The 12,869-nt window shown below is 49.9% G+C and overlaps 1 protein-coding gene across 1 annotated transcript in view; it reads right to left on the bottom strand.

Annotated features, from left to right (window-relative positions):
* The window catches only part of PLB1 (phospholipase B1), a 125,319-nt gene that overhangs the window by 69,449 nt on the left and 43,001 nt on the right, over positions 1-12,869 (bottom strand). Inside the window, exons 14-17 of the mRNA XM_060116931.1 lie at positions 12,161-12,217; positions 7,464-7,535; positions 6,590-6,664; positions 4,493-4,556 (exon numbers count right to left, since the gene is read on the bottom strand). Coding sequence (XP_059972914.1) covers positions 4,493-4,556; positions 6,590-6,664; positions 7,464-7,535; positions 12,161-12,217 — 268 coding nt within the window. The remainder of the gene's footprint in view (positions 1-4,492; positions 4,557-6,589; positions 6,665-7,463; positions 7,536-12,160; positions 12,218-12,869) is intronic.

Here is a 12,869-nt window from a genome sequence, read left to right as displayed (position 1 = left end):
TAAGGACTTCTGCAATGGTGGTAAACTGCTGGCACAGGTTGGGCCTTGTTTCTGTCTTTGAAGTGCTTTGGCATAAGTTTATGTGAAGAAATATGTGCCTGGCACACAGTAGGAGCTCAGTTGAATTAAAGGCTAAGGAAGTGGCTCTGTGTCGGAGACTACAGCTCTCAAAGCTTTAAATGGTGGAAACTGCAGGGAAGAGAAATACATTCATCTGAGTGTCTTGAGGGTGAGTTTGAACTTGTTCAGTAGGCTGGTCACGCTGAGGGGACAGACAGGCTGTTATTCCCTGTGGGGCGTGACTACTTCCTAGTCACAGGCTAGGTTAGGCCACAAGACTCATGAGCAGGTGGTGACTATAGAAACGGCTTCAGGACGTACACTGGACAGTACACAGCTGATTCACAATGAAGTGAAACCCCTAGTGGTCACCCAGTGCCTGTAACCTGGGCATTTTTCATATCAGCGCTTGAATAGCTCATTTTAGCCAAATGGGTAAAATAAATGACATCAGGGACTTAGAAAGGAATCAATAGCTTAAAATAAATGAACTGTTCTAATTGATACTACTGGTGACAGTGGCATAGCATTAGCTTTGTGGACTCCTATTTTCAAATACTATGAATTTTCCCCTCTGCAAGGAATTAGCAGCTTGACTTCAAGACAGCCAGCTTCAATGGATAGCCAGTGAGCCATGTGCCCTCTGGCTCTTTATTGCCACTCTTCTGTTTACAAAATGCTACTCCTTTTCTCACTGGGAGAACCTTAAGTCATCTACCAGGCCCAGCATATTTTTCTTAGTTATCCCAACTATGTTAGGGACAGGGCCATGAAATAATATAAAATGATGTAAGTACTTATGAAGTTATAAAGTCCACAGGAGGTAGCACTCAGTAAATTGCATGTATGCACTGATCAGAAGGGAAAAATTGGAAGCACGCATGTGTGCATTCATTTATTCATGCTACCAAATAGCGATTGGTAATAAAAATTACTTACATCAGCTCTGTATATCTCATCCCAAGCCCCATGGATCAGTAGAAGAGGTTCATCACCTGTGGGCTCTGAATGGAGTGAGCGTGAGGCACCCGGGCTGCCAGGGGCCATGACCTGTTGATGAAGGCAGTATCTTATTTTGAAATTATCACTTTTCATTAGCTAGGTGTATCTGTGGGTTGGTTTGAGAGAGACACTAGAAAAGGGGACTACAAGGAAGATTTTTGAAAATAACTCTGAAGATAAAACAGTTATTTTATAAGAGAGTCTTAGTGAAAAGTTGTCTTAACAGAAGGCACTTTGGTCCAGTTGGTTTTTAAGATCGTTATCAACTCTGGGAATTTTTGATTTGCTGAAGTAGAAATACTCCATAATTAAGATGCACCGTTCATCAGGCTCCTACCATGTGCTGAGTCACTGCGGTTGTAAAGATAAGATGATGTGCCCTTACAAGTATGGGTCAGATGCCTTCATCTCAATTAGAAATTGCCAACATGATCTCCAGAAGAGTGAACGACCTCACCAGTATGACGATCATCAAGGGTAATAATAACGTGACCCTGTGCTAAGTCTTTTTCCCACCCTGACAGCCACAAGTATGATTAAAATGTCCAATCATAGATCAAGCGCAGTAATGAAATGTGTTTTTTGTTTTTGTCCCGTTAGTTGTTGCCATTTTTCTGAAGACACTTTTCAGGGGACTCAGAGGTGCAGGCCCAACATTAGCCCAGCTGCCACCCAGTTGGCCAGTGCTCCCAGGCCCACTTGGTTAGATCAAGGAGGCATAAATCTATCCATCTGCTTATCCAAACAGCTTCTATCAGCAGAGTATCTAAGATCTCAAGGTCTCGAGATTTCTTGTGCTTACATCTTCAAGTGCCAATAAACAAGATAATCTTCAGGGTCAAGGAATAAAGAAGAGATTCACATTTTATTGGCTTTCAGATGTTCAGATATGCTCTAATGGATTGGTTGGTTATCACTGTCATGAAGGGAACATAATCTAGACAGATTGCAAAATCTTTACACACCATCCTTTCAGAATGATAAGATTAAAGGAGGATGGTATCATTTCACTGTAAAGAGTATGTGGCTGTTAAACCATTCAAATTCCCCCCTCCCTCTCTCTATACATACATACTTCTTTGAGGTTTTGCTGTTGGAGGGCCTACATATGAAGCTAACAATTTGTTTCTGCTACTGAAGTTCTGCTAGTAAACTAACCAATAGGAAGGGGCTGTCACTAAGTACGGGGGGGAAAGTCTCAAGACTCTGTGTGTCTGTGTGTGTGTGTGTGTAAGACTTTTTAAAAAAAGACTTTTGGCCTCTTGCCTTCCAAGATGGCCCACACTCCGTCTATGGAGTGTGTATCTCCCTGAATAAACCTTCTTTCACTTTACTATGTCTTGCTCTTGAATTCTTGCCTGCACAAAGCCAAGATCCCACACTTGGCGGCCATCCCAGGGACTCAGACATGACTTGGGATGTGACCATCCTCTCACACCCCACTCTCTTTCCTGCAACATCTTTTCTGGCACCCAATGCGGGGCCTCAAAGGCCATAATCTCAATCCGCCTATTGGGCTATGGCTCCCCTCTGAAGGGTGGCTGGGACTTATCCTGAGCCATGTAGATTCAAGTAGCCTGTTAAGTGCCAGCTGACATCGCCTGCAGGATCTGGCAGAGACCAGTTCTCTGGCCATGAAGAAGCGCACTGAGGCCAAAGCTTTTCCCCCTCAGTCTTTCTCATTCTCCTATTGCTCTATCTCTTTGGACTTGAAAAGATCCACCCAGACGACCACCAAACATCCAAATTAAGACTGCGTGGCAAGTAATTGACAACTTGGTTGGGTCTAAAGAACTCCTGCCAGGGGCTTACCTGGTGGCGCAGTGGTTGAGAATCTGCCTGCTAATGCAGGGGACACGGGTTCGAGCCCTGGTCTGGGAGGATCCCACATGCCGTGGAGCAACTAGGCCCGTGAGCCACAACTACTGAGCCTGCGCGTCTGGAGCCTGTGCTCCGCAACAGGAAAGGCCGTGATAGTGAGAGGCCCACGCACCGCGATGAAGAGTGGCCCCCGCTTGCCGCAACTAGAGATAGCCCTCGCAGAGAAATGAAGAACCAGTACAGCCAAAAAAAAAAAAGACTTTTATTTATTTATTTTTTGGCTGCGTTGGGTCTTTGTTGCTACGTGCGGGCCTTCTCTAGTTGAGGTGTGCGGGCTTCTCATTGCAGTGGCTTCTCTTGTTGCGGAGCACAGGCTCTAGGCACGCGGGCTTCAGTAGCTGTGGCACACAGGCTCAGTAGTTGTGGTTCACGGGCTCTTGAGCACAGGCTCAGTAGTTGTGGCACATGGGCTTAGTTGCTCTGTGGCATGTGGGATCTTCCCGGACCAGGACTCGAACCCATGTCCCCTGCATTGGCAGGGGGATTCTTAACCACTGCGCCACTGGGGAAGCACTGTAAGACTTTTTCATCACCTATTCCATTATTCTGCAACTTAGTCAAGAACCAGTTACACACCGAAGTTTTGGTGAGAAGATTTTTAACTTACTTGCACATCATTTGGCTAGATTTGAGCGTGTAGAGCTAAGACAGGGATGAAGGGCGGGCTGACACTTAAACTTGTTCTACTAATACTCAGCAAAAGGAGACAATGTGACTACAAAGATTTGCACACTGCAACATCTTCAAACTTCACTTTCCATCCTGGCAGGCACATAAGAGGCATTCAACAATCATCTAATAGATGCGTGAACAAGTGAACGAATCAATGAACAAATGAGTCACCCTCCAGGACCAAGCATGAGAACCTATCGCACTGTTGCAGAAATGCTCCTGGGCTGAGGTTGTGAGTCACGTGGGCCACCACACGGCTCTCCCGTGACCTCCCATGATCATGTGCACAGAGCCATTACTCAGAGGTTGGCTCACCTGGAGGAAAAGTTTCAGCCCTTAGGCAGCCCCTCTTTGGGAAGGTCTCTGCCTAGAATGTTCCATGAGCCTCATTTTCATGGCCCAGCACCAGTCATCTTGGAAACACAGAGAAGCAGTGAAAATGGCACGTCTGTAAGATGGCACGCTTTCCAGCGTTTGAGTGCACTCTGCATATGGCTCTAACCCGGAGTTTGGACTGGTTACTTTTGCTTCCTGCTTAAAGGTAGTTTTATTTTTCAGAGGATAAGTTCACCTCATCAAGGCTTCCCAGCGGGGACAATGACATCAGCTCACTTACCTGACACTGGGCCCTTTGCAGAGCATGGCCTGGCACAGAGTCAATGCTCAATAAATGCTTTCTGATAATGTTATCATATTTTAAAGAATAATCAAACACAGGCATGAACTTACAAGTATACATACAGAGCTGTATGGCCTTGAAAACTTCTCAGGTGTATCTCAGATTGTGTGGAAAGCCCCTGTCATCTTAAGGCTGCTCGTACATTGATGGTTTTAGACCTCAAATGAGTTTAAAAATCACTTGACTCGAGCCGCGTACCTGATGTGGGGATCGTGTCAGAGGGATCCTTGTCAGGACACCTGATTTCCGTTCCTTCTCTCACCTAAAATGAGACACACGGAGAAATAAGAAGAAATGGATCTTGCAACCTAAGAAACTGGGTGAGAAGTGGGCCTCTATTTTGGAAGATATCACTTAGTACAGAAACCTAAGCATCATGTAGGATTTCTCCCTCTCCTTCAACACTCACATCTGAGTGTCCACAACACCCTTTCCCAGATGTTCCCAAGCCAGCCCCCCTTCCCCAGTCCCTCAGCCTCAGGCTAAGTTCAGGCCTCGTCCCTTCTTCCTGGAACATGGCCCTGTTCACCATCGTCACTGCTGCCGGCCTGTGGGCTTCCTCCCCAGCCTTCTGAATCCATTCAGAGGACTCTTTCTCTCTCAATATAAAAATCACTCCCTTGCCCAAATTCTCAGTGAAAGCAGGAATTTTCATCCATTTTGCTTCTTGTATGTCCAGAGCCTAGAACGCTTCACAGTAGATGCTCAATAAACACTTGTTGGTTGAATAAGCATATTTCTACTCTGTACTACCATCAGCATAAAGTCCATCCTCCTCAGCACGGTTAGGAAGCCCCCGACATTCCAAACCATCCACCTGACTCTCTGTCCCTCCACACCTACCTCTGCTCTTTCTTTCCCTTTCCCTCCCTCCGTTTCCCTCATTCCCACCCACCTGGCTTGACTTTTGTCACCCTCAGGCTGAGGTCATGGGTACTCTTGGGGAAGCCTTCTCAACTCTCTCCTGCCTGTCATTTGTTCTTCCGCTGTGTTCCCAGAATACCCCGTGGAAATCTTACAGCACTTTTTACATTGTGCTGTCACTGCTGGGTGACTCCACTAGACTGAGTTCTTTGGGACAAGCAACATATTTGTGTTTTTATCTCCTATGCCTGGTCCCCATCCACCCACCCACCTGCCCACCCATTTAGTTATGCGGCTAATAGTGACTAGGTCCCTGCTCTGAGTCCCCGCCCTCATGGAGCTTGCATCCTAATGGTACACAGCTGGTATTCAGTAAATATATCCTGAAGATATGCATTGCTCCCTCTACTATAAAACTCATGGCATGCCAGATACTGTTATATGTGCCTTATACTTAATAACTTATTACAACTTAATAACTCTACTAGGTAGTACTATGACTATCACCATTTCCCAGATTTGAAAAACTAAGGCACAGAGAGGTGTTAAGTCCCCCTGACACAGAGCCAGTAAGTGCAAGAGTCTGGATTTGAACCCCGAGCCAGCTCTCTCAAATCACGGCACCATGTTGCCTCTCAGATGTATCCTTACTGCTGTGATATTAGTTAGAAAGCACGGGACAAGCTGATAAATCAAGCCTTTTACGCTGTATCTCTTGGGCTTTGTGGTGCAGGCCCAGGCCATCAGCTTTGCCTATACCCCTGGGAGTAAATCGCACCCTCTTTTATCCAATAGGGAGGCAGGGGTGATGCTGGAACCACCACCAAATTCGTCTCAACCCATATTGGTCCCCAGTCCTCTGAGAAGGAGGACAACCTTCAAGTGTTTCCTGCATCCTCAGAGGAGTGCGGAGTGCCCTATCTAAACTTGACAGGAAGTATCAGAAAAAGACTCATACGTCATAAGCAAGACGTGTGTGAGGCAGCCCCTAAGGTGTGGCCGACAGCTGAGGCTTTCCGGTCTCCATGCTGACAGCTTTCAGACTTCACCCCATTTCCCTGCCTTTTCTGGACTTTCTCTTCAGATTAAGGGCTCAGATGAGTTTTAAAGGACTTGTCAAGAGATTTGGGGAGGGCCTGAAATTCTTGTCTCGCATCAAAATAGACGGGGAACAGGCAGTGCTGAGCCCCCCAACACACCCCGTGAAGCCATGGGATGCTGGTTGCTGAGGCCATTTTAAAGACAGAGCTGGAGGGCAGCCCTGCTTCAAGCACCAAGAGGACAGCCACACATGTGCTCCTTCACTCTTCTCCAACCTACCCATGGGGGTCCAGAACACAAAGAACTGCCCTGGAAGCTTCAAAAGACTGAGCAAGGTATGGCCCCGGGTTCATTTGCATGTTTGTCAATCACAGAAAAACCTCTCCATACCTCAAACTTCGCATGGGATTTTAGCAAACTGGGCAGATAGTTGCTGTTCCTGTAGGTGAACAGATAGGGATTCTCCTGCAGAGAAAGGTAATGCGTTGTAACCATGATCCAGAAATCTGTATCCTATAATCACCAACTTTTATCACCCAGCAATGCCTTTGGCCAATCTGAAACATTCATACCATCCTTTAAAGGATGAGAGAAACATTCTCTGGCTTTTCTTCTCTGTACTGCCCATTAGTTCCCTGAAGGAGCTCATTAACAATTTGAAATTTCCCATTTGCAGCAGTCAGCATCTTTTGCTCTCTACCCGAGGTTCATGCCAACAGGTAAAGTAGGTATATTTCCATGAAAAGAGAACCTAATCTTAAGTTTCCTGAGAGCCAAGGCAAAGAGGAAAAGAGGGTGAATTATACAGTTCTTACCGCCTGGTAACAAAAACTTACCAATTCATCAATAAAGCCAAAAATTTGACTAGCATTAAGTGATAAAAAAGAATTCTATTCATTTACATTCAGTTATTTTTTCATTAATTTATTCAGCAACATTAACTCTATACCTACTATATATTACGCACATATTTAAGATACGCATCTTAGCATTTGGGGCCAAGCGAGCTGTGGCTTTGTTCCTATGGCCTCTGCAAGCACGGAAGGGGCCTCAGTTCTGTTAAAACAGCTCTCCTGGCCCACAGGTATAAACCTTAGGGGTGCCCAGGCCCAGAAGAACAGACCCGAGACTCTAACGGGCTAATGTCTCAACCAGGTAAGACCCACTTCACAGCAAAGCCCCCTGCTTTGTGACCCCACCTTTCTCCCCAACTCAGCAGGAGATGCCGCCCCCCGCCCCCCCGCCCCTTCCAGTCCGTGCTTACCTGAGAGGGACATTTCACTGGCCTTCTCTCTTTTGCACTGAATGGCTCATCTTTCTGTCCTGCTGGCTCCATCTAGAAAAGAAGGTGATGTTTAGAACCGAAAAGTCTTACACGGGTGGCAGCATCCTAGGGTACCACTGAGAAAGGCTCATTAGCTCAGTGTTTCTCAGAGTGTGACCCTGGGCGGGCAGCATCAGCATCACCTGGGAACACGTTAGAAATGGCAAATTCCCAGCCCGCAACTCTGGGGTGGGGTCCAGCTCCCTGTGCTTTATCAAGCCCTCCAGGGATTCTGATGCATGCTCAAGTTGAGGCCCACTGCGGGAGAGGAACCACTGATTCCCAGCCCACCCCTCCTGTTACAGGGGAAACTGAACACCAGGGAGGCTGAGCAGACACAAGGACATGGATGTCCAGATTCCACCAAATCGCTCTCATAGGGTCACCGGCTACCTGATCACCCAGGAGCCAGTTATTCAGCTTGATGTCACATCCCCCTCCTTGCTGCCCTGCCACTGGTCGGCTCCCTGATTAAATTTCCCAGAGAGGAGAGTAGGAATGCGAAGGAACGGCAAATAAATGTCTCTCATGTAAACCAGCAGGGAATGAATGAAACCCTCTGTCACCTGGCAAGCCTCATGTCTTTACCTGGGACACAGAGGTACAGTGACATGGGACATAGCACGGCGCCACGCTGACAACTAGAGTGTCTAGCAATTCAGGAACAGTGATAGTGGTACCAGCGGTTGATAGAGGCAGCTACTTAAATGATAACTGAAGCCTATCTAACAACATGGACAAAAAGTGTATGGGGTACCCGCCAGAGAAAGCGGCAGAGGATCGGCTCAGGTAAAAGCATTGGAGGGAAGATCGAAAAATGAAGGCACTTGGAGAATTCAACGGAGCAAGGATTTTAAGTTCCTTCTGTTATTTTTAAATGTTCATTATACATTTGTAAACACTTAACAGAAAAATACAGTGGCTTTGAGAGATCACAGGTTTTCTCTTGCACGCGCCGTCTTCTACTGTTTGGGGACCTCATGTTTGCTGCCAGCCCTGCTGCCCAGAGGACCTGGGCTCCTAGGTCACCGAGTCCCTCCTCTCCCCTCTGCTCCCCTCCCACAGACCTTGATGGGGGACAAAAGAGGCAGGAGGCTACAGGATGGAGCCCCCCATCTGGCTCCGTCACGGGTCTGCCATCTTCCACGAGCCGTTTAGATTCCTCAGCAATGTCTCATCCCGGCATCCGTGCCCAGCAAACAAGAAGCAGGGAAAGAACTTTACCTTCTCAGGTAAACTTCCTTCACCCAAAGGGACAGGGTCAGATAAGAGGGTGTAATTAACCTTCTGTAAAAGGAGTGGCAACCTTCTGCTCAGGGGGTGGAGGAGGAACTGCACTCCCCATCTCCTTTCAGTTTTATTCTGATGGTGGACACTCCTAAGTATGGGATTCCAACCCAGAACTTTCAGGGCCGCTCTGAAAGGGAGTGTTCAGTGGGCCTGAGTTGGTGGCCCAGTGTTGAAGTGGCCTGACTTCTCTTCTCCAATCTTTCAAGAACTTAATCAATAATAGAATCTGGAAAGAAATGTTGAGAAAGCCACGTTGTGATCATTTTAGTCGAATGGATATAACAGAACCTAATTTTTTAAGGACTCCAAAGGAAAATTCATAGGTTTTCCCAATAAACACATTTGCACTAAGAACCTTGTCCTAAATGTCTCTTTATCCGTCACCTCCATCCTTCCTGCTGTCATTCATCCCCTTTACACACGCTCTGATCCTCCATCCTCAGGATGGAAAATGACTCGGCTATATCAAATGACCCTTTGCATGTCCCCCCATCCACCATCTTGCACCGCACACGCCCGCACACACCCTGGGGACGCTGGTCTTGTCCTCTTGCTCCACTCTTCAGCCCTTTAATTGCTCGCATCTCTTCTGCACAGCCTCCCTGCCCCCGAGATGAACTGGAGTGCGGCAGGGGTCGGGGGATGACCTTAGACATGCTCGCAAGAGTCCCGCTTGACTGTGAACCCTCCTCACCTCGCCCTGCGGCTCTGGCACTAGCACAGGTCTAGGAATAAGGTGGGGGGCCGTGACCGCTGGACCTGGCAATTGAGTCCCCACAGGTGGGTCTCATCAACACTACGGTTACATAAGAATTATCAGAAGTCACTGAGGAGGCAGGAAGGGGCCAGGGAATGAATTACGTCCCAAACACAAAATCCTCCTCTGCTTCGTGCCAGGAGCTCAGCTTCCGTCTGGGTGGCTCGTGCAGCCAGGTGTGTTTCCGAAGCAGGGCTGCTCACGATGTCTGCGTGCGTGTGTGTGTGGTTTTCCTTCACTGGCCCTCAGAGCTTACGCGCACCTCGGGACTTGGCCCGGGGAGCAGACACTGTGTGGCCCTGCACGGTCGCCACCATCGCTGTGTCCTAGGTCGAGGCCAAGCAGAGAAGCGGTAGAAGCTGGGCCCCTCTGGTCACAGCGATTCTGCTGGCCCCTCTCTGCTCCCCATGTAAGAGGGTGGCCCTCACTCGGGGCTCTTGTGTGTCTGCAAATGTGGGCATGACGGACATAGCTGGCTTTTACCTCTGTAGTCGCAGTTAAGCCCAACAACACAGAGGCACACAGAGGTGGAGGCAGGGGGGCTCCTGGCCTCCCCATGTCCCTGGGAGGACACAGGAGGGAACCCAAGGGTGAACGGCTCCTATATTTTCCAAGGTCCTCTGAGGCCGGCAAATAGAGAAAATGGGGCCCAGAAAGACCACAGAACTCACCTCAAGAGACAACCAAAAGCACAGCTGGACTCAGAACCCAGGTTTTCTGGCTCCTTACCCAGTGCCCTTTCCCCTAACCTGTTACCTTCGCAATTTCTTATAAATTAACCTGCAGGAGCTGTCCATGTGTTCTGGCAGCTGTGCTCACTCGGGAGCCGTGGGATGGTCTGGCATTTTGCCCGAGAGGAAGCCAGGGGACACGCTTCCCTCCTCACTGGCTCGGCTACAGGGACCTCGAGGCCTCTCCCTGGGAAATGACTGCTGGTTCGTTGGGCAGGTAACTGCCCACCTAGGAAAGCCGCCTCCTCCCCAAAGCCCCTGGGACACCTACTGGGTCCCAGTCCTTTGGCCTTGAGTGTGAGACTTTCTGTTGCCCTCTGGGCACCTGCCCATCCTCACCCTCGAGTGGGTTTCAGGACGCTGTGCGTGCCGTGTGCCTGTCTGATTGCACAGGGCACTTCATTCATTCGTGGGGCCTCCTTATCCCGTTCCTCTCCCACCACCCCTTGCTAGTGCATTTTATTCTGTTCACACAGCTCCTCTTGCCTGGGAATGCCAGCCCCACATCCTCTGCCATATTTCCCCCCAGCCCAGGCCGACAAAGCCAATTCCAGTCCCACCCTCGTGGGGCTGTCCTGGCCTCTTGCCCAGATCCCTTCTGGGTGCTTTGTCCAGGGCATGACCTTGTTCCTGCCGTGCCCTTCCGGCTATTCGCTAGGCCATCTGGTGTGTCTCCTGTATCTTCCTCGGACCCAGCGTAGGGTAGGCACCCTCTAGGCTTTCTTTTGTTGCTTGGGAGAAAGGTAACACAGGAGGAGAGAGGTTTGGCTGAGCTGGAAGAATCAGCCCTCCTCCCCCAGAGAGAGGGTGGAGGGAGATGAACAGCAAAGTGGTTTTCTGGTCAGGCCCACCAACAAGGGTCTGCTCAGGGGTCAGGCCCACCAACAAGGGTCCTTGTTCAAAGAAATCAAATGCCTTCTCCGAAGGCTAGTGTGACTCCATCAATCCGGGCTGCCTGGGCTGGCCCCTGCCCTCCCTGCTGTCTTACTGGCCACCGCACACCCAACTACAGCTGCTCATAGGACTCAGCACAGCACCTCAGTTTGAGGAGATGGAGAGAAATTTTTCTAATGCAAGGAAGAAGAAAACCAAGTTGCTGTCACTGGAATTCTAGGACAGTTTGGATGGGAAAAAAATAAATGGCAAAATCAGGTCTCTGTCTGGTGCTCTGAAGAGGTTCAAAGTTTTGACGGAACATTCCATCCACGGACTAATCCCAGACAGCCCTGGGGGACCTTCAGAGTCTGGGGGAAGCCCGTCACAGTCAGAGTAAGAAGGGCCACCCAGGGTGAATACTCGCTGTGGGCCGGGAGGGAGCTCTACACTCTCCACGTGTTGGCTCGGGGGTTTCACAGGAAGGGAGCTGAGACCCTAAGTTCACACAGCTTGTGAGAGCTTTGAACCCAGGTCTTCATCACTCCACACTCACCCCAGGCACCACCCTGGGCATTGGAAACTTAAGTGTAAAATGAGGGAGAGCTGGACCAGGTTGCTACGCAAGCCTTCTCCCTAGTGCCCCGCTCCAAGTGAGGTCTCCCAGACAGATGCCAAGGAAACGTTCCTGCGTCCGGAAAGAGCAGGACTGAGGCTGCCCACGGAGCCGTGCTCACTGTCAGGGCTGCAGCCCAGCTTCCGGGAAGAGGAGGTGAAACTCCCAGGTGGTCCCAGATGGGCTGTCACTGGATGTGGGAGGGACCCCTAATAGCCCAGAATCATCATCCTGGGGTCCTGCTGGGGTCCTTCAACCCCTCCATCAGAGCCGTGAGCAGACGGGGCACGACGGCCGAGGCCCTGCTTCTCCTCCCATAGACTAAACCCCAGGCTGGCAGGGCAGCGCCCCGGGACCCCCAGCCACTCACCATGCTGTTCCAGAGAGTCAAGGCGAGGACGGTGGGATCCAGGAGTGGTCGCTCCCCCTGAAAGAGAACCAGATGAGAAGTCCCATGTGCCCCCAGGGATGGGACAGACCTGCCGCACACTCTGAAGCTCTCCCGGCAGAGATGGGGGTCCTGATGCACCCAGATTCCATCTCTCAGTCCCTCCCCATCAATAATGGCAGGGACTTATAGGCTAGGAGGTGAGGGCCTATAGGGGCACATCACACTTCTGGCCGCCCCTCATCATTGTGGCGTTGTACATACCGAACTAAACAGCAGAAGGAGGTGACAGGGAAGTGATTCAGGTATGGTCTGAGTAGGAGAGGGGGACGGCAACTAATATTCCTCCTCCTATTAAACATCACTGAAGTCCTGGAGGGACACAATGACTCCAATAGCAGGAGCCAGGAGCCTGGAGGGAGGGGCTGTCCCAGATGTACAGTGCTGAAGCCCCAGAGGCGTCAGAGACCTTGCTGAGCTGAGCACGTGTGCACCCACCACAGCGCTTGTGGTCTGCACGGCCCCCCAGGGGTAAGGGGCGTTTGCCCAGTGACCTGGGTGAGGAAACAACTCAAAGTACCCTCCCTTGCAGGGATAGATGTGGAGGTGCCTGCAGGGGGAGGAGTGCAGTGTGGTGCCTGGAAATTCCACCCTGAAGAGTCACCATAGCTGAGAGATACTGCAGGCTGCC

The sequence above is a fragment of the Mesoplodon densirostris genome, chromosome 14 (genome assembly GCF_025265405.1).
Source record: "Mesoplodon densirostris isolate mMesDen1 chromosome 14, mMesDen1 primary haplotype, whole genome shotgun sequence".
Lineage (NCBI taxonomy): Eukaryota > Metazoa > Chordata > Mammalia > Artiodactyla > Ziphiidae > Mesoplodon > Mesoplodon densirostris.
The sequence above is the reverse complement of the archived record's forward strand: the minus strand, read 5'-3'. Positions and strand labels throughout refer to the sequence as shown.